Source organism: Lytechinus variegatus, chromosome 1 (assembly GCF_018143015.1).
Source record: "Lytechinus variegatus isolate NC3 chromosome 1, Lvar_3.0, whole genome shotgun sequence".
In the NCBI taxonomy this organism is placed as follows: Eukaryota; Metazoa; Echinodermata; class Echinoidea; order Temnopleuroida; family Toxopneustidae; genus Lytechinus; species Lytechinus variegatus.
This window is the reverse complement of record NC_054740.1, coordinates 16,200,775-16,221,111: the sequence shown is the minus strand read 5'-3', so window position 1 is coordinate 16,221,111 and position 20,337 is coordinate 16,200,775. Positions and strand designations below refer to the sequence as shown.

Here is a 20,337-nt window from a genome sequence, read left to right as displayed (position 1 = left end):
ATTGAAAACAACCAAAAACGGTGACAATATTGCTCCAGGCTTAATTTTATCAAAGATGTAGGGTTATATAGGGTTAGAGATGCAATATACATGTAGTTTTATGTTTGGTTTAGGGTAGGGTATAGTGTTAAACCAAGGGTTGAAATTGGTCATTAGATAAGTGTGTGGAATTCAAAGCGAAGCAAAGGTCGCCGGCGCTAACGTCATGGAACCATCAATACAGCCTATTATATCGTCATTCCAACTGCCCTCTAGCGTCTGGTGCACAAGTTCTGAAAAATATAGCCTCATTGCGTGCCTATATTCATTTGTAGATTTACTTTTGCATTCTTCAAGAGTTTAGTATTGTATTCAAAATAAGTTTCAACGGCTTTCTGTCAACTAATGAATGCTCATGATTCTTTTTTTACACTTTAGATACAAGGAATAAAAAAACATTGCATTGTCTTAGCGCTATGAGAAGTCATATTTTCATCGAAATATTTGATGGAGTTTGTGTGAGAATGGTCGATGGTGTGTTGAGTTGAACAGAATTGGAATGGTTTATTAAGAACATTTCACCGCAGCCAAAGGCTGAATTGCGAAATGTGATATGCAAGAGAGAGAGAGAGGGGCGATTATGCCACTCGCTTAATATACTTGTATTTTATAGGATGAATATTATACGAATCTTTTATTTGTGTAGATTTGAAAAATTCAACAAGGCAAATCTTTATCGAATCACAGTAGCAGTGGTGTGCATGGACATTCTCGTTAGGAAGGTGGATTTGCATAATCATGTCATATCTTTTTAATTTTACATCCATCTCTGATTATTTTTGTTAGTATTGTTCTTTTTATTATTTTCCTTTTATTTTTTCATGAAAAGGAACTTTTTGTTGGGGTGGGATTGCCCTATAAAGTGTAAAAACATGCTTGTGTTTTGCTTGTCACTATCAGGCCTGATTTTTTTAATAAGAACTTAAAAACACACTGCACTTTCAGAAACACATTCTTGATAAAAATTGCGAATAAGAAAATAAAATTCTTAGAGAAAAGTGTTACTCCCTTACCAACGAGTAGACTCCGCAAGCAGTAGAACCCGTCCTGACGTTAGAGAAGCAGCAACATCTTTGCATAATCGCCATGATTTATTCCTTTCCCTTCTCTCAAATGAGATGATTTTGACAGAAATTGATTGGAGCTCGCGTTATGTAAGAGAAACTTGGTCTAATAATGTAGCAGTAAGGGTACTATCGGAAGCTTGTCCTGTCAGTTAAAGGTTCCACTTAGGTTCTTTCAATTCGTATGTTTCATGATTACCAAGTTTGCTTCCGTGACGTGTTAATTCGCGAGAACGTGTTTGGCTGCTATTTTTATCCATGGCGGAATCGTTCCTCGAAAGTTAAGCCTGTTGGGGTCAAAATAATGTCCCAAGGTAATGCCATCACTTATAGTAAACCCAGAACCTAATTTTTAACAACTGCGTGCCTCTGCTATGTGATTTGAAGTGGACTTAATACCTCATACGTTCAGCCAAAAAAAAACAATTTTAGGCCTTCTATGATAACCACGTGTTTTTTTTTAAATTAAACATCCTTATTTTTGTCCTTATAAATCGTTGTCGAAATTATCCTCATTTTCATCACTACCCTTAGTAATTTATTTGGCTGTATTCCATTTCTTTATCAATTTCACATTCATAGCAAACAGAGTTACTACAGTATAAGACCTCGCCTTGGTGATATGTTTGTCCATTATCATTATCATCACCATTCATCATAAACATCATTGTTGCTATATAGGCCTATTATCATCTTGAATTTGCCATCATCATCATCACCAACACCACCACCATCCTCCTCATCATATAGATTATCACCATCATGATTTATTTATCGAAATATTCATTCATCTACGAATATATTAATTCATTATTGTGATATATGAAACAGTCTAATTTATGGACAATTTGTTTGCCCCCCCCTACCCTCCTCCGGACAAGCCGGCTATAACAACTTCCAAACAAATATTTACGCTTTGCTGCACAACAAATTGTCGCCCCTGCCATGCCTGCACATACTGTCGCCTTATTCAGGCGACAGTATGTGGAGGATGGGACACCACAAATTTCAGTTAATTTAAATTTGGTCATGTTTCCTCTGTCTCGCTTTTCTGTGTCCTTGCCTGTATTTTTTTTTTCTGTGTGGATCTCTTTTATCTGTATTTTCCCGTCTGTATCTACGTACTATACACCCGTATACTACGAGTATACGGTTTGTGATTATCTTAACTCCATGAACGCCACTGTAGAATCTCTATTTATTGAAATTAATATTCCTGGTAGTAAAAATATGATTATTGGTGTAGTTTATAGACCCCCAAACTCAAATACAAATGACTTTCTAACTTACCTTTCCCAAACAACAAATAATCCAGCTCTCGTTAATAAGGATGTAATATTTATAGGTGATTTTAACATTGATTTATTGAAACACAACAATATATCTCAAGATTTTCTTGAAACTTTTTTTTCGGCCTCCTTCTTGCCTCTGATTTCTAAACCAACTCGTGTAGTTAATGAAACTGCTACACTTATTGACAATATTTTCTGCAACATTCTCCCTCCTCCCGATTCTTTTATATTGTGCATTAATTCTACCATATCTTAATTATGGAATTCTGGCATGGGGTAATGCCTCTCAAACGAGACTAAATAAAGTCTTGCTACTTCAGAAAAAAGTACTGAGAATAATATGCAATATGTCCTTTAGAGCTCATACGGATGAATTGTTTCGTCAGAAACGTATCCTTAAAATCAATGACCTGTACCGCTTGCAACTATTCCAATTTATGTATCAGCTAGATAGAAATAGTTTACCTAATGTCCTACAAAAGAAATTTATGAGAAACAATACTTTACATTCATATAATACGAGACAATCAAATGACTATCACTTACCTAAAAGTAAAACAGTATTTTCTAGCAAAACTGTATTTTTCACAGGACCAAAACTCTGGAATTCTCTGGACAGAGAAATGAAAGAGGCAGCTAATCTTATACGATTTAAATTACTCATCAAAAAATTTCTCCTGAATTCTTATTGATTCAATCTAATATTTGTGAACTTCATACTTATCCACGGTAGTATTGAATATTTTTTTAAGTCAATATTTAATTTTGTATATAGTGTAAATACATTTGTGTTACAGTGTTTATATCTATATAATTCATTTTACTCTATTTGTATCATATTACCCTTGTATAAAGTTTTGATAGGGGGTCTACATTTTACAAGCTCTGCTTTTTAGTAGGCCCCTCCACTTTTTTCATTTCATTGCTACGTTTCAATCCTGCATATGTTATGCATTTTTTTCATTGTAAACATGATTACGAAATGTACTTTGATGATTGTGGAATATGAATATATCAATAAATAAAATAAATAAATAAAAATAATACTTTCTGACATGACGGACCATTTCCCGATTCTTACTCATTTTTCATTAAGACGACCAATTAGACCGATACACTCCCAACAACAAAGACGTAGACCTACGCACGAAAATACAGCCAGTCTAGGTGCTTCTTTGGATAATGTCGACTGGTCAGTTGTATACAATTCTGTAGATGTTAATGCGTCCTTTAACCTTTTTATGAATATAATAAATGAGAAATTAGACCTGCATATACCCTTAAAAAAAGATAAGCGTAATACATACAAAACGATTTCTAAGTCACCATGGATATCGCCATCTATCTTACGTTCGATTAATAGAAAAAATAACTTATTTTATAAATTCAAAATGAAAGGTACAGAACAATCAAAAATAAAATACACATCTTATAAGAATACACTTACTAAAATATTACGCATTGAAAAGAAAAATTACTTTGCGAGGCAGTTGGCTCTATATAAACACGACATGCAAAACACATGGAAGGTTCTAAAACAGACCATGAATCTCTCCAATAATAAATCAAGTATTTCCAAAATTAGATTTAATAATGTCATTGTTGATGATGGTGACAACCTTTCAAATATTTTTAATAACCATTTCTCTTCCATTGGCGTAAATCTAGCTAAAGATATTCCTCCCGCGACGAAAAGTTTTTCGGACTTTCTCGGCCCGCCTAATCCAAATTCAATATTTTTTGCTCCAACATATAATCAAGAAGTTATTGATATAGTATCTGGTTTGAAAAATAAAAAAAGCCCTGGCTTTGATGAAATTAATAATTTTATTTTAAAATCCGTAATAAATTCTATTGTTTCCCCGCTGGTGCATATATTCAACCTTTCCTTAGAAAATGGTACAGTACCAAATCAAATGAAGATAGCCAAGGTAATTCCTTTATTTAAAAAAGGTGATAAGTTGGATGTCGGTAATTACCGACCTATTTCTCTTTTGTCCACATTTTCTAAGATCCTTGAAAGAATAGTATACGTCAGAACAGAAAAATTTTTGTCAATGCATAATATTTTATCTGATGTTCAATTTGGGTTTCGCGACAAGCACAACACCACTCATGCCCTGATGAATTTTGTCAACAAAGTAGTCAATGCTCTAGACAAATCTAGTCACCTTGTGGGTATTTTCCTGGACTACTCCAAGGCCTTCGATACCATTAATCATGAAATCCTACTTAAAAAAATATCTCACTATGGTGTGCGAGGGAAGGCCTTGGAGTGGTTCAGGAGCTACCTACTTAACAGACAACAATACGTGTTTGTTAAAGATCATAACTCCAATTTGAAATATGTTAACTGTGGAGTCCCCCAGGGTAGCTTATTGGGCCCACTTCTTTTCACAATTTATATAAATGATTTCTGTAGATCATCCAAAATATTATCCCTTATCTTGTTTGCAGATGATTCGACCTTATTTTTTTTCTCATCAGAATCCACAAACTTTAGTTGATGTTATTAATTCTGAACTTAATAATGTTACTGAGTGGATAAGAGCCAATCGATTATCTTTGAACCTTAACAAAACAAAATACATGTTATTTAGTAATTCCATAGACAAGTTACCGATGAACATTATATTTGATAATACCCCATTAGAAATGGTACCTTACACCAAATTTCTTGGAATAACAGTTGACAGTAAACTTTCTTGGAAAAATCATATTGAAAATATATCCAAAATAATTTCACGAAATATTGGTATTATTAATAGGCTAAAATTTTGCATTCCCTCCACATCATTAATCATGCTCTACTCATCCTTAATCTTGCCTTATTTGAACTATGGGATTCTTATTTGGGGTGATACCCTTCAATATTTATTAGATAAATTGTTGCTTTTGCAAAAGAAAGCACTTCGTATTATTCATAGTACATGTTTCCGTTCTCATACGGACCCACTTTTTCTAGAAAGTAAACTGTTGAAAGTCAAAGACCTGTATTTACTACAGTTAGGGCACTTCATGTATAGTTATAATAATAATGCACTTCCCCATATTTTTGATGCCATGTTCCCTAAAAATCAATTTTATCATAACTACCCCACGAGACACTCTGACGAACTTCACATCCCACTTTACAGAACTTTACTGGCCAAAAATACATTCCTATTCAACGGTCCTAAATTCTGGAACTCACTCGCTAATAATGTTAAAGACAGTGTCTCCTTGAATTCATTCAAACGTAAACTCAAACGTATCCTGCTTAATTCCTATAATTCTTCTCAACGGAACTAACACTTCATTATCTTGAATATAATCCTTACATTTTTCACTTTTATTTTATCTTTTTTCATCTATATTGTCCAGTCATATCCTTTGTTATTTCACCAGATCAAGCTGGTTCATGGTCAGCCCTTTCCCATTCTTAGTTTTACTCCTTTTTAAAAACTAGTTGTCTTGTACTGTCCTGTCTCTTGTTTTGTCTTGTCTTCTACGTCTTGTCATCCCCTCTCTCTGTTTTTTCCTGTCTTGCGCAACATATCCTTTACAACGAAGACCTCTTTGTGTGAAAAGCTTTGCATTTGTTCAGTTTTTATGTTTCCGTCAATATGATTTCTTTTTCTCTTTTTCTTTCCTGTAATACATGCATGTACGCATATAGTAAGTCGACTATAATTTCTTCTTTTCCAAGGGGATCCACAATTTTACAAGCTTTGCTTTTTAGTGGATCCCCCTCATTTCCATATCCATTTATGCTCTATATTATACTGTGTTTTTTTTACGAAGTAAGAATGCCCTTCTGTAAAATTGTATTTGATTTATATTGTTTTATATTACTTTGTATTATGTTTTGAATGGAAATGAAATAAAAGAATTGAAAAGAATTGAAAAGGCCCTAAACCGCAAATTGCACCTAAACCGCAAATCGCCGCCTAAGCTTGTAGAAAAAAGTTTAGTCTTGTTTACTCAATAGCAATGCGTGCACACGTTCGCGCGAGAAATTGAGCCAGCTAGCTGTGCATACATGTATACATGTACGTAAACACTTCATGCAATTCGCGGAAGTTGTTTGATTCTGCCATAGGTGTTAGCTCCATGATTCTGCTAACTGAGTCTGCTGGCCTAAAATTTCGCGAGAACCTTCATCAAATTTTCATAATGAATTGGAAAATCATAACTTTGTTATTTTGGTGTTTGGTGTTGATTCGTCCGGCCGAGAGTTTCAAATGGTGTTTATAAGCAGTTTCTCAATAAAATTTACTGTTAAAATGAGGTTTGGAGAAAATTTTGAGTTCGGATCCACTACTGAACTATCCCTTTAAAAGTTTGTCAATTTATCATATCTTTCTTTACATTTTTAGCTCACCTGAGCCGAAGGCTCAAGTGATCTATTGCCGTCCGTTTTTGTCCGTCGTCCGTCGTGCGTCGTCCGTAAACTGTTACATTTTCATCTTCTTCTCCAGAACGGCTGGTCCAATCTTGACCAAACTTGGTAGGAATCATCCCTATGCGTAGGGGATGCAAAGTTGTTCAAGGGATACCTGTAGCCCCCATGGGGGCCCTGGGGGAGGGCCCCCAAGGAAGAAAACACTGTAAATTTCAAAAATCTTCTTCTCCAGATCCAGAAGTAGAACAGTCAAGTTGTTTTGTGTGTAGATACCTTAATAGGCGAAGAATAAAGTTGTTCATGCCAGTTCCTGGGGTGCCCCCCTTGGGGCCCTGTTGGGGCTTAAAAGTCGGGGGTGGGGCACTTCAGGGGAAAAAAACATATGTTTTTCTTCTGTTTCAAAATGGATGGTCAGATATCATTCAAACCTGGTAGGAATTATGCTTAGGTGTAGGGGACACAAAGTTGTTCAAGGGATACCTGTAGCCCCCATGGGGGCCCAGGGGGAGGGCCCCCAAGGGGGAAACCCTGTAAATTTCAGAAATCTTCTTCTTCAGATCCAGAAGTAGAACAGTCAAGTTGTTTGGTGTGTAGACACCTTAATAGGTGAAGAACAAGTTGTTCATGCCAGTTCAAGGGGTGGCCCCCTTGGGGCCCTGTGGGGGCTTAAAATTTGGGGGTGGGGCACTTTACGGAAAATCTTATTTTTTTTTCCTTCTTTTTCAAAATAGATGGTCAAATTTTATCCAAACCTGGCTGAAATCATGCTTAGGGGTAGGGGACGCACAGGTGTTTAAATGCTACCCCCTGGACCCTTAGGGGGGCATCCAGAGGCAAAACTGTAAATTTCTACTTCTCCTTCTCTAGTTCCAGAAATGGAAGTTGTGTCATGCATAGAATCTTATTGGGTGAAAATTAAGAGTTCTTCATGACAGCTCATAGGATGACCCCCTTGGGGCCCTGTGGGGGTTTCGAGTTGGGGGTGGGGCATTTCAAGGGGAAAATATTTTTTCTGTTGCAAATTTGATGGTCAAATTTTATCCCATATTGATACTGGTATTGTGCTCATGAATAGGGGATGCACAGATAATATTCACATTGTAAATATGGCCCTCGCGGGGACCCGGGGGGGGGAGGGGTGGGAGAGCCCAAAGGGGCAAGACTCTGTAAATGTCTAACTTCTAATCCAGAAGTATAGGAGTAAGTTTTTTGTGTCCAAATACCTTCATAAGTGAAGAATGGAAATTATTCCTGAAAATATCTGGGATTGTGAAAATATTGTTCTCTCAAGGTAGGCCACCGATTGCTGTCATTTCAACAGAATGCTAAATTTAACATGTTTTTCTTGAATGGTGATAAAGGAACTTTGGATTTCAAATTATTTAATTGCAATAATTTTTGGCTGTTGGAATCAGGGCTGCACAGAAGTTTAAAAAAATGCACATAAATAGTAAACCATGTTTTTGTATCTTGTTCAATACCAAAATCTCTTCAAAGAAATTAACTTTATATTGTTGGTTAATTGTAACTAAATAAACTATAAATTACTACTACTTCTAATACTACTACTACTACTACTACTACTAGTAGTAGTAGTACTACTACTACTACTACTACTACTACTACTACTACTAGAACTATACTACTACTGCTACTACTACTCTTGCTGCCAATAATGATAATTATTGTGACTATAATAATAATGATTATACCAATGATAACGAAGGACCTTGGATGAGTGGTTTCACTCCCCTGGTAACATTTAGTATTAAAGTTTGAAAATTTTTGAAAATAAGCTACTATTACTACTACTACTACTACCACTAGTACTACCACTACTACTACTACTACTCCTACTCCTACTACTACTACTACTACTACTACTACTACTACTACTACTACTACTACTACTACTACTACTACTACTACTACTACTACTACTACTCCTACTACTACTACTACTCCTACTACTACTACTACTACTACTACTACTACTACTACTACTAAAACTACTACTACTGCTACTACTCTTACTGCTACTACTACTTCTACTACTGCTACTGCTACTCCTACTACTACTACTACTATTTCGTACTGATTATGACTATAATAATATGAGTACATGGCTTCATTACCCTCGTAACATTTTGTATTAAAGTTTTAAAAAGATTATAATAAATATTTAAAAAATTATTTATAGCGATTCTTTCTTTATTTTCCCCCTTTCATTTCTTCCCTTTTCCTTTTCCTTTGCTTAAACCTACAGGCGTTAGATTATACTAGGGGAGAATTAGGGATACACAAAAAAAACACCAAAAAAAACACAAAAAACGGCACTATGTACAGCCCAAGTTGCCCAACTCCCGCCATAACAAAAAGTCCAAAACCAACAAACAAGAAGAACAATAATGATAGCCTTTTAGGGCCCCATGGGAGACCAACTTTATGTTGAATGAGCACCCTGGTAAAATATTTAAATAAATAAACAAATAAATAAATAAATACGTGTATCAACAACAACATTTCTCATAAAAATGAGATCAGCGCCCTAGTTCTAATTCCTCACTCTTCAACCTCTATCCTTCTGCGATTTATGTTTGCCGCCCTCTGTGTTCACGCCTCTTACGCGCGCACGGTCCTTGTTAATATTCTACATGCTTAGGCGGCAATTTTTAGGGCCTTAACATACGCCGGCCGCGATTTTTGGTTTTCAGTACTTCTGCACCCGACGCGAGAGGGCAGTGAAAATGGCGAAGTAATAAGGTTTATTTTGTCCACTGGCGTAAATCCCGGGGGGGATATATCCCCCCCCCCCACTTTTCGAGGAGGGGGGATGGCCTGTACAAACATCCCCCCACTTTTTACGGAAGAAATGAAAAAAAAAATCACAAGAGATAATTGTTTTGTTGGTGAAAATTCTTCCCAAAATACCGCTTAACAAATAAAACAATATCATTGGATCATAAAATGCAAATAAAGAGCCAGTTCACCATTTGTAAACGAAATACTTTTGTCCTTATTATAACATTGAAGAGAAACCCCCGTTTCTTCCAATTCATCAATGTTGGGGTTTTGGGGGAGGGATTAAGATGGAATGTCAAAACATTTTGAATGTAATCTCTAATAAAACCATTAAACCATCATGGGGTAAAAAAGATAACAATATCGGAGGGGTATTTGCCATATGGACATACAGTCACGGTGGCGTAACTACCGGGGGGGGCACATGCCCCCCCATCGGCTGACCACCACCCCCCCCCAAAAAAAAAAAAAAAAAAAAAACGGGGAAAAGGAGAAATGAGGAAGAAAGGAAGAGAAACATGGAAAAGAAGAAAATATAATTCATTATAATGTAATATTTTAATTATTTATGTTACATTACATAAGAAACATTTTTATCATAACTTCATGAAACATAATTTGCACAGGGCCTACGTCTTCATTGTTCCTGGTGCTCGCATTGTCTGTTTAACAAGATATATAATCCTGTTTTACTAAAACATCACGTTTTCAATATAAACCAAATATATTTTCTAGCACTTGAGTTATCATATATTGACATATGCTTCTTTTACATGACTCAAAAAGTGATTGTCCCATGTTAAGGTCTCCGTATATAAACATTTCCTGTCCGTGATTAAGTTTGCATTAGTGGATTGGTGAGATATAACTGCTCTTCGTGAATTCCTAAAATCAGTCCTTAAAATGTCCCTTCTGATCTGAATATGAAAAATTTTCAGCTCGCGCTTCCCGCTCGCATCATTTGGTTAATGAAATACCTATATGGTCCTAGTTAATTCCTACAAAGAAACCTTAGAATGCCCCACTTCAGGTCTGAATTATCTAAATTTTCAGCTCGCGCTTCGCGCTCGCAATATTTGATTGGTGAGATGCGTATGATAATCATGATTGCAATGACTACAAAGAGTGTGTCATGTGTTTAGATGTAATTCTAATGAAATCAGCAAGCGCCTGGCACTCGCATTAGATGACTATGGTGAGATATGCATACTCTTAATGGATTCCTAAAATATATTCCTTAAAATCTCGCTGTTTGCGGTCAAAATATACGAAAATTTCAGCTCGCGCTTCGCACTCGCATTGCTTAGCAAGACAGGCCCCTATCATGATTACATACATTTGATTATAATGTCCCTTTTTAGGTGTGAATATAAAAAAAAAATCAGCTCGCGCTTCGCGCGCTCATTCAGTGATTCAGAAAATTTGCTGGTGCCCCCACAATGCCGTGACCCACGGAACGCCAGTGTGGACATGACAATTCTTTGCATTATTATCTAAAAAAATGATTGCAAAAATAATGCCAGAATATTTCAGTCATCTCCCCACCCATCAACACGGATTTACGCCAGTGATTTAGTCAGATTACGCCTCATGGCTATTCATGGTACCAATCAACGAGCCCGATTGTAGTGACTCAACCACTAAGCCAATCCTGCAGTCCAGTACACGGACGCAGATTCGAGTTTCGGCTAGAAAAAACAATATTCTTTGACTTAAATATTGAGGCAAGACTCTGAAAAATAAAAGTCCAAGATTCGAAATCTGATTGAAAACAACCAAAAACGGTGACAATATTGCTCCAGGCTTAATTTCATCAAAGATGTAGGGTTATATAGGGTTAGAGATGCAATATACATGTAGTTTTATGTTTGGTTTAGGGTAGGGTATAGTGTTAAACCAAGGGTTGAAGTTGGTCATTAGATAAGTGTGTGGAATTCAGAGCGAAGCAAAGGTCGCCGGCGCAAACGTCATGGAACCATCAATACAGCCTATTATACCGTCATTCCAACTGCCCTCTAGCGTCTGGTGCACAAGTTCTGACAAAATATAGCCTCATTGCGTGCTTATGATGATAATCCCTCTCATTTAAATTGAATGTTATAATAATCATCTTTGCTTGGAATAATTTATTACACTCAATCTATGGTTCATGCCCCCAACTGCCCAAAGTAATCAGTCACCATTCGGCCTATGTGGTGTTTGGAATGCTTACTCAAATCAAAATCGTATCAAAGAATGTATAACTACAGCTGACTATTTTTTTGTGTTTACCTCCCCTTTTTTTTAGCTTTACAGTGTGGCGTACACAGTTATTTGGATCATACAATTCCTAGATCTGCAGAGATCTACTGGTGAGTTTAAAAATAACAATTCTTTATAAGTATCTTTTTGTGCAATATTTGAAATAAAAATATGAAAAGATATATCCAAGATAAATAGTAAACAAATATACCAGGCTTTGAGTAAGTATAGTGGGAATTATTCATCCAAGGTTGGACTGGCATTACTATTTTCCCGAGAGCCGAAGCCCCGAGGGGAAAATAGTAATTTGGCCAATACAACCGAGGATAAATAATTCCCTCTATACTTTCGAAATAAAAGCCTGGTATATTTGTTTTATATCCTACATTTAATAACTGGATAAGGTAGAACAATAGTTATACTCTTGTACACGTAGTTCATCTTTTCCTAATCTGAACTTAAATACAGCGCGCTGCGCAGGCTGATCTACTTTTTCCGAAACCATGCGCTCAGCGGAACGCGGATTTGTGCCTGCGCCGTCCCTTCACCATGTTCACGGGACTTCGCTGCCCGGTAGAGTCAACTCGCTGACATAGAGTTAAATACGTACTAATTTATATAATTATATGCTCGCTGACCGGTGAGCCCGAGAAACTGCATGATCGGTGTCAATGAACTGTGACGTCAATGATGGAATAGTCGACTATTCCATCATAGACGTCACAGAATTTCTTCGGTGGGTGTTTCATTTTCGACATCATTGCAAAATAGTGAGAATATGTTTGGTCACATGATGCTGTTTAAACCAATCAAAATACAGGATTTAATTTATGTAGGATATAAAGATAGAAAGATATATGGTTTATTAATAAACTTCAGTACATCATCGCGGCTAAGGCCGAATTGCGATGCATTTACAAGGTAATAATGACAAAAAAAATGTTCAAACAATAACACAGATAATTACAAAATAAATAATACGAATAATGTATGGTATTGAAACTTCTTGTGTTGTGGAATTCTAGAAAGAAATATTAATTGAAAGTAAATTGTGTGTCTGAGAAATGACTAGTGTGTATGCCGTCGTAGTATTCAACGATATCATAATAAAATCGGAAATAATCAACAAATCAATGGAAATATTAAACAAATTGGAAAAGGGTATTTAAAAAAACATAAAATTATAAAAGATATAAAAATGATATGATTCATGCATGTGCTATTATGAGTTTATGAAAACGTCGGCGTATGTGTTAATAATTCGTTTAGTATACTGCCAGTATACCCTAGGTTAGGGGCACTGAGATTTGGAAAGATTACAGGTGTATACGTCCGATAAAATCTGAAACCACCTCTTTAGTTGCTTTGAAATAAAGGGGGGGGGTCAAGAGCTTGATGATCCCCTGCAAATGGGGGTGCTTGGGAACAGGAATTTAACATAAAATGGGGGTCTTTCGTGAACTGACCCTAAAATGAGGGGATGGGGGGATGGTAGAGAACGCGTTGGTCGATGAAAAAGGATGAACATGATATGCCTGGGAAGTGCAGCTGGCAAGGCGTGAAGGGGGGGGGTGCTTTAAAGGAATTCATAATTCTAGAAAAGAATTAATCTTATCAGGAAGAATGAAATGAGAGGAGCAATCTAAAAATAAAACTTGTTTCATCAAAATCGGTCTTCGAATAAGCGAGTTATGGAAGTTTGTATAGTCTTGTTATACCTTGGGGATCGTCAAATTGGCAAACATTCTTCAAAATTGCTGATTTTGTGGACAAGTCTCCATTTGTTTTGTACACAAATTTTCAGATTTCCCCCTTTATTTTACATATTTCACATTACTTCCTCCTTAACCTGACATGATTTATTGTGGTGTTAATTATATTTTCCGAGTTATGCTCAGAAGGAGGCAAAATGCATTTTGAAATATAATGGGGAAAATCTGAAAAATTGTGTACAAAACGAATGGAGAGTTGTCCCCCAAATCTACCATTCTGAAGGTTTTATGTTGGCCAATTTGAGGATCCCCATAGAAAGTACATCAAGAATTTTTAAACGCCCATAACTTGCTTTTTCATGACCGATTTTGATGAAAACTGTTTTGTTCATCTCATCAGATTGCTTCTCTTCTTGGGATTTGGATTCCTTTGAAGAGACACACATACCCATACTGCCATCATGTGCATGACTCACCCCCCCCCCCCGGGGGGGGGGGGGGTAGGGGGTGGTACAAGGTGATAGTACAATGGGGTACAAGGTGATAGTAGTATTTTAGCAAGATGATGGCCAGTCATTTACCAATTTTGAAAACAATATTAGAATAAATAAATATTTTGTATGTTTTGTACATTGTCAGTCCGAAATACAAAATCTGAATTATGATAACATCCAATTAAAATTTATAAGTCAATTCACCTTGGTCCTCATTTTTTGCCTGATTTAAACCCCTTTTCAGTAAAACCATTTATTTAGAATCATGATATGAATTCATACCATTTCTATCCTCCGATTGATGAAGCGAATATTTACTATACATCTCTCATAAAGCACTACTGAAATATATGAATTATGACATTTTTCTTTTGTTCCCCTCTTATCACTAAAACATCTTAATGTATGATTTTTAATTTAAGTGATAAGAGAGGAATACATGCAAAATGAAAAAAGAAAAATAAATGTCAGTTTCGCATTTTTATCAATATTTGTACAACAGTCATGGACGACAAAGATGGCAAATATAGGATTACCTTGAAATTATGTTTGAAGTATAGACCAACCATAATTTTCCTTCTTTAACATGAATAAAGGAGCACACCTTCTTTCCCCTCCACGCTCCCATCAGGGTATTTTCGTTTAATTTTAACATTTATTTCCTTCTTTCGAAACACCAACAAAAATTATATTCATTGTGCATGATCAATTGTTTTGTAATTGACGTTGACGGATTAATTGCTACCTTGTATAAAGGAAAATAACAATGAAATTAAATTGAATTAAAAACATTGCAAAATATGTGAAACTTTTGAAGACTGCCTCTCTCTCTGCCCATGCATGAAGGTTGGTGTTTGAGGGAATTAATGGAAGTGTTGAACAAAAATAGGCCTCTCATTTAGGCTTACTCAACCACATTATTGGCCGACGCCTCCATGAATGTGCGCCAAGGTGGCTGGATAATTTTGGGAATTTAAGGGGGACCCCCTCCAACCTTTGATACTGATTGATTGGTTATTTGATTTCCATGCAACAATAATTGAACTTACACCATGAAGATGGATTAACAACAATATTTTATGGTTAACTGTTAACATCCGATGCGTGGGAGGGTACAGTCGCATTTAAGCACAATTGCTTGGAAAAGGGCGACCCCCCCCCCTCTCTCTCTCTTTCTCTCTTAAATAAATACGAGGTCGTGTGATATCAGGCCAGTAGCCAGTGTTTTTAATGGAGGGGGTGGTTCGATCCCTTCTCTTTACCTTTCTCTTCTGCTTTTCCTTCCATTTGCTTTAGAAAATTTTTGGTGTTCCGATTGAACCCCCACGGAACCCCCTCCCCCACCCCATCCTTTACCTGCTATTCCAATTCATTCAAAAGCCAATCAGAATCATGGTTATGCTTCCGCCAAGCATGATTAATCACCTTACTGATTTTTTTTTTATTAGGGCCTATTTACAAGTCCCGTTCCACGCGCTGATCCTTACAGAGAAAATTTTCTCCTAAAAATATGTGTATACTCCTTGTTTTTACGATTTATTTTTGTGAATCATAGTGGGATCGTCTAGACGGGAGAGAGGGCTTGGAACTCTAAAAATTACCGCGACCAAGAAAAAGAGAAAATGAAAGAAAAGGGAAAAGATAAAAGGTAAAATACGCTCTCATTAAAAAAAGGATACATACGCCAATCTTTTTTTATCATATCACTATAAAACGTTTTTATTTTTTATTGATTTCAGTAGATAAGGCCTTATATTTTAGGAGATTTTAGAATGTAAGGCCGGTAGTTGGATAGAAAAAAAAAATCGCAAGTGCACGCAAGCTTGTAATCGATTGTACTCTAATATCCTATGGAACCTAAAAATTACCGCGACCAAGAAAAAGAGAAAATGAAAGAAAAGGGAAAAGATAAAAGGTAAAATATACTCTCATTAAAAAAAGGATACATACGCCAATCTTTTTTATCATATCACTGTAAAAACGTTTTTATTTTTTATTGATTTCAGTAGACAAGGCCTTGTATTTTAGGAGATTTGAGAATATAAGGCCGGTAGTTGGATAGAAAAAAAAATCGCAAGTGCACGCAAGCTTGTAATCGACGTACTCTAATATCCTACATTTAAATAAATGGAAATGATATATATCCTTTTCTTTCAACAATGTGTGAACTTGTAAAAAAATGATAAAACAAAATAAAAATCTGATTCCATATCTGTAATTCGATCTCCGGCCTCGTGGAACACAATACGAAAAAACCTCGATATTTCCCGTATTTGTGTACAAGCAGATTTATCTCATTAGTTCCGGTGAAGTTTTTTTGGAACCCGAAAAGCTAGGTTATATGTGAATACAATTAAAATTACCTCTTTTTTCTCTTTAAAAATCGCGATCCTTGTCTTCATCTCTTAGGAATGCGAAATACGTGTAGATTTATAATTATACTAAGTATATCTTAAGGTGAATATAAATGTCTTCATGATAATAGGTGGATTTGACAAGGTATCCAGCTCAGTTGTATATGGGGTCTATACCTCTTATTTCATCGACATCATTGCACTCGGACTCCTCTTCATCGCCTCCGCCATCCTCCTCATCGGTGTGTTTAAGGTGTGTAAAAACTATTTCAAATGTGTTTCCGCTCCGCGCCGCACGACTGATCCAAGAACACAGTAAATGTATTGATAATGCCCGTCAAAATAATTTGTCGAAAATTGGCGAACACAAACAGCAGTTTCGTTCTAAGTTTCAGAGCTGACGAAAAAAATGCAAATATGTCATTTGTCAAGTGTCGGGGACGAAAACTGCTGTAATTATTCAGAAACTTTCGACAAAGACTTCTTGGTTGTCCCTTGTCATGAAAGGCATTTGACAATAGATTTTCTATGTTCTTAAAATCGTCGTGCGTCGTGAAAGCGAAAACTTCCTAATAATAACAATAATGGATATAAGATAACAATTATGCCTAATTGTGACGTCTTGATCGTGACGTCATTGCTTATGCCGTAATCATATCGAAAGTAACCCGTTGCTTTGGAGGATACAACTTAATACAATGATACAATGATAATAACACCCACTTTATTAGCCCATTCAAGCTTTCGGGAAGTTAAAACTCAGGGGCGGTGATCCGGGGATGGAGGAGGGAACCAAAATTTACCCCCTCTCCGCAAAAGAATAAATAAATAATAATATAACTAAATGAAAAAAAAGAAATATAATAGAACAAAATAACATAAAATAGAACTGAAATTAAAAAATGAAATGAAATAAAATAGGGTGCAATAGAATAAAATAAAATAGAATGAAATATAGAATTGAAATAAGTAAAATGAAATGAAACAACATAAAGTAAAATAAGATAAATTAAAATGAAAATTAAAAAAATCAATAAATTGAATTCATAATTATTTGCAAGTTGTTCAAATAAATCATATCCATAAAATGTGGAAATGCCATGTCAATAGAATCATGTTTCCTTTTTCATCGTGGGTTCTCTTTTTTTCTTCAGAATTCCAAATGCCTCCTGATCCCTTACATGGTGGCTATTACAGCCCTCATCGTATTCCAAGCTATTGCGTGGTTCCTTCATCTGTTCAACTGGTATAAAATAAACGTGAGTATGAAACAAACACACCGAATGCTTATTGATAATAATTAATATCGATAATCTGAACATCTTTAGTATTTTAGTATACTTGCCTGGAGCTAAAGTATATTATAATTACGTCATCGCCATGCACGCAGGCTATGCATTTATTAAGCCCCCCCCCTCAAAAAAAAAAAATCGGCAGATTACCTCAATGACTGTATTTTTTTTCATTTCGATAGTTTGATTAAGATTATCGCTAATTTAGTGACACTCCGCACGTTCTACAATCCTTTGTTCATTTATTTAATATTTCTCTTGTTACATATTATTACCGAATTAACAACAAAGTTCACTTCTTAATCCATATAAATATAAACAATAGGCAGATGAGGGAAAGAAATGCGATGAAGACTAAATAATTTGAAGCTGAAAAGCTGTAGGCCCCGTCAGTGCTCGCCTCAATGAATGCAATTATTAATGTATGCAATGATTTTGTAAAATATTTGTTGTTGGAAAATAAATTGAAATGTGAATTTTATATTTTAGGGAATTGTTTGATTCTAGTAATTTGTAAAGTAAGTAGATATTAAGACAATAAAATTGAATCTCTAAACACGTGATTTGTGATTCAGTGAATGTATGTTGTCGATTGCTAGTTTTTCAGATTTATACCGAATCAAAATTCATGACAATCTTGTGTTAGTGATGATACAAGTATCCCTTTTTTCTTTTTTTCACAGGAATCCTTGACAACAACTTTAATTATAAGTCTCATTGCATGGATTCTACTAGCATTTGTAAATGTAAGTGCCAATCTGAACATAATTCTTTTATAATATCTACAGAGTGTTTTAAATTGGAATTTAAATGAGAAGTGTAAATCCCCTCCACCCCTAGTCGTGTATATCCCCATCCCCCTCCCTCTGCCCAGAGTCAAGATCAATGTGTTGGTTTCATAATTGACACATGGTGACCGTTGGTGGAGGTAGACACATAAAATGAGCAGAAAGATTGGAGTTCTATAATAGCTATGCTCCCGAACAAGGATAAGTCACAGAGGTTGATTTTATTCACATCTGTGGTATAAGTAAATAGATATATCAGTGAATATTATTGACAGAAAGATATACAAATAAATAGATTAATAGATTGATAGATAAATAAATAAATAGATAAACAATAATACGTTAATTACATTACAGCATGACATTGATGTTTTGAGTAAAAAAAAACACTAGTAAAGGTGTTTCATCACGTCTGTTACCATGGTTACAATATATAGTTATGCTTTTTGGTTGTCGTTCATTTCTATCGATCGATAGGTTATCTATTATTATATAGAGATGTATTTGTGTTCTATTTTCTCAGGTGATATGTCTTCTTTGTGTTATTTCTGAGTACCAAAAACTAAGTGAAGATCGTGGCCAGAAAAATGATGCCGAAATAGCATATACAGTAAGTTCATATTTAGGAATACAAGATGTTGTCGTGGTTCCTCTTATCTTTATGCTTTCCTCCTCCTCCTCAACCTTCGCCTTTGTCTTTCTTCTTTATCTTCTCATTTTCTTTCTACTCTCCTCCTTATTCCTTCTTATGTTATTGTACTCTGTATTCTCATTTTCTGCTTCTTCTTTTTTATATATATTTCTGTCTTAATTCCCTTTTTATGTTTGTTTATACAATTATTCTTCTATGTCTTTTAACATTATCAGTATCTTTATATTCATCATCGTTATAATTGTCAATACTTTATCATCATCATAAATCATCTTCATCATCGTCATCACTACCACAACCATCACCGCCATCATTCCGTCATCATTAACAACACTCAACATCCTCATCGTCATCATCCTCATCATACTCATCATCATCATCATCATCACCCATCATCATCATCATTTTTAAAGAATTTGGAAATAGATACTTCAATCGAATCACCATCATCACTACCACCGCCACCACCACCATCAAAACCAACACTACCCCCACCACTATTACCTCCGTCTATACCTTTGAACTGTATTCTCGTTATGTCTTTTATATAAACTTTATCAAAGATAAAATTTGCCACCAAAATGATTCAAAACATTTTTAACGTAAATCGAACAAGAAGGGATTTTTCATTTATTTATCATGACAAAATTAGTAATTTTCAATCATAAATGTTTTTTCTTGTCTTTTATTTTTAGCCGACCTGTCCCCATGTAATCACATCTCCACCTGAGACTCAAGTGGCGAGCTATCCAATCGAAAACCTTTAAAGCCATCAACAGTAGTGTGGTATAGGCCTACAACCAAGTTTCCTATCAACTCATAGCTACAACATTTACAACTGATCACAGACATCGATCGGACAGACTCCAGGGCCCATCTTTCAAAGAGTTGCGATTGATCCAGTCAATCGCAACTATGGAAAGCCAGCAAAATCAACATATAAAATGCATGTTTGTTCAAAATATTTTCTAGATAGAATGTATATCCATGAATCCATTGATTTCTTGACAATTTGGTGTGTTCTCCTTTGTTTACAAAGGACATTTTGCAAATTTCCTGTGGAAAAAAATATGGCACTGATGGATTTCCAGAGAATTACGACTGATTTGATCAATAATAACTCTTTGTAAGACGGGGCCCAGGACTCCGTTTCATGAAGAGTTGTGATCAATCTGATCAATCACAACTATGCAAAACCAGCAACCTTCAACATATAAAGTTCA

At 35.5% G+C, this 20,337-nt stretch overlaps 1 protein-coding gene across 1 annotated transcript in view; it reads left to right on the top strand.

The window, feature by feature from the left end:
- LOC121407123 overlaps positions 1-20,056 on the top strand; it is a 36,775-nt gene extending 16,719 nt beyond the window's left edge. The window contains exons 3-8 of the mRNA XM_041598094.1: positions 11,869-11,932; positions 16,514-16,635; positions 17,537-17,641; positions 18,358-18,420; positions 18,986-19,072; positions 19,810-20,056. Of these exons, the coding sequence (XP_041454028.1) occupies positions 11,869-11,932; positions 16,514-16,635; positions 17,537-17,641; positions 18,358-18,420; positions 18,986-19,072; positions 19,810-19,881 (513 nt within the window). The 3' untranslated portion in view covers positions 19,882-20,056. The remainder of the gene's footprint in view (positions 1-11,868; positions 11,933-16,513; positions 16,636-17,536; positions 17,642-18,357; positions 18,421-18,985; positions 19,073-19,809) is intronic.
- Positions 20,057-20,337: the final 281 nt, after the last annotated feature.